Source organism: Lathyrus oleraceus, chromosome 6, assembly GCF_024323335.1.
Source record: "Lathyrus oleraceus cultivar Zhongwan6 chromosome 6, CAAS_Psat_ZW6_1.0, whole genome shotgun sequence".
Classification (NCBI taxonomy): domain Eukaryota; kingdom Viridiplantae; phylum Streptophyta; class Magnoliopsida; order Fabales; family Fabaceae; genus Lathyrus; species Lathyrus oleraceus.
Window position 1 is genome coordinate 450,451,627 of NC_066584.1, and position 2,019 is coordinate 450,453,645.

The window sequence follows — 2,019 nt, forward strand, 5'->3', positions numbered from 1 at the left end:
CCGATCATGTCAATTCCCCACATAGAGAAAGGCCATGGTGATGAAATCACATTCAGGAGTGTCGGAGGAATATGAATCTTATCCGCATAAATTTGACACTTGTGACATCTCTTCACATACTTGCAACAGTCAGACTCCATTGTCAGCCAATAGTAGCCTGCTCTCAACATCTTCTTAGCCATGGCATGTCCATTGGAATGAGTACCAAATGAACCCTCATGGACCTCAGTCATCAACAGGTTTGCTTCGTGTCTATCCACGCATCTGAGCAAAACCATATCAAAATTTCTCTTGTACAACACTTCTCCACTGAGGTAGAAACTGCCTGACAACCTTCTCAAAGTTTTCCTATCTTTCACAGATGCCCCAGGCGGGTAGACCTGGTTCTGGAGGAAATTCTTGATATCAAAGTACCAAGGCTTGTCATCTTTTACGTCTTCGATTGCAAATATGTGAGCGGGTCTGTCCAAGCGCATCACAGTAATATTGGGGACGTCATTCCACCATCTGACAACTATCATGGAAGCAAGCGTTGCAAGGGCATCTGCCATCCGATTATCCTCTCGAGGAATATGATAAAATTCAACTTCTGTAAAGAATGTTGAAATTCTCCTTGCATAATCTCTGTATGGGATGAGACCAGGTTGATTCGTCTCCCATTCACCTTTGATCTGATTGACGACCAAAGCTGAATCGCCATAGACATCAAGATACTTGATTCTCAAGTCAATGCATTCTTCCAGTCCCATAATACAGGCTTCGTACTCCGCCATATTATTCGTGCATTTGAAAGTTAGCCTTGCTGTAAACGGAATGTGTGAACCTTGAGGAGTAATGATCACTGCCCCAATTCCATTCCCATATTGATTAACAGCGCCATCAAACACCATCGTCCATCTGGAACCAGGTTCCGGACCTTCATCAAGTGTAGGCTCATCGCAATCTTTCATCTTCAAATACAGAATTTCCTCATCCGGGAAGTCATACTGAACAGGCTGATGATCTTCAATTGGCTGGTGCGCTAGATGGTCAGCCAAGATACTACCTTTGATAGCTTTCTGAGCTCGATACTCAATATCATACTCAGATAACAACATCTGCCAACGGGCAATCCTCCCAGTTAAAGCAGGCTTCTCGAAGATATACTTAATTGGATCCATTCTGGATATCAACCAAGTTGTATGATTTATCATGTACTGGCGCAAACGCTTAGCAGCCCAAGCTAAAGCACAGCACGTCTTCTCAAGCATAGAGTACCGAGACTCACAATCAGTAAACTTCTTACTGAGGTAGTATATAGCAAACTCCTTCTTCCCTGATTCATCTTGTTGACCGAGTACACAACCCATCGAGTCTTCAAGAACTGTTAAGTACATGATCAGAGGTCTTCCTTCTACAGGCGGAGACAAAATCGGAGGTTCAGACAGATAATCCTTGATACTGTCGAAAGCTTTCTGGCAATCCTCGGTCCAATCATGAGACTGATCTTTCCGGAGGAGCTTGAATATCGGCGCACATGTGGCAGTCATGTGGGATATAAATCTGGAAATGTAGTTCAAGCGGCCAAGAAAACCTCGGACTTGCTTCTCAGTTTTGGGTGCGGGCATCTCTTGTATTACTTTGACCTTTGCAGGATCAACCTCAATACCTCTTTCGCTTACCACAAAACCCAACAACTTGCCGGAACGGACTCCAAAAGTACATTTGTTCGGATTCAGGCGAAGTTTGAACTTCCTCAGACGCTGAAAAAGCTTCAACAAATGCTCAATATGCTCAACTTCCGTTCGGGACTTAGCAATCATATCATAAACATAGACTTCTATCTCCTTGTGCATCATATCATGAAACAAGGTAGTCATAGCTCGTTGATACGTGGCTCTGGCGTTCTTCAAACCGAAGGGCATCACTCGATAACAGAATGTTCCCCAAGGTGTGATGAATGTTGTCTTCTCCATATCCTCTGGTGCCATCTTGATTTGATTATATCCGGAAAATCCGTCCATAAAGGAAAAGACTTTG

The 2,019-nt window shown here is 43.6% G+C and overlaps 1 protein-coding gene across 1 annotated transcript; it reads right to left on the reverse strand.

Moving 5' to 3' along the window:
- Positions 1-248: 248 nt before the first annotated feature.
- LOC127097891 (uncharacterized) lies at positions 249-1,460 on the reverse strand (the record flags this gene model as incomplete). The annotated part of the gene is made up of 1 exon (XM_051036378.1): positions 249-1,460. A coding segment is annotated over one exon (1,212 nt), but the record flags the coding sequence as incomplete, so codon positions are not given.
- Between the last annotated feature and the right edge of the window lie 559 nt (positions 1,461-2,019).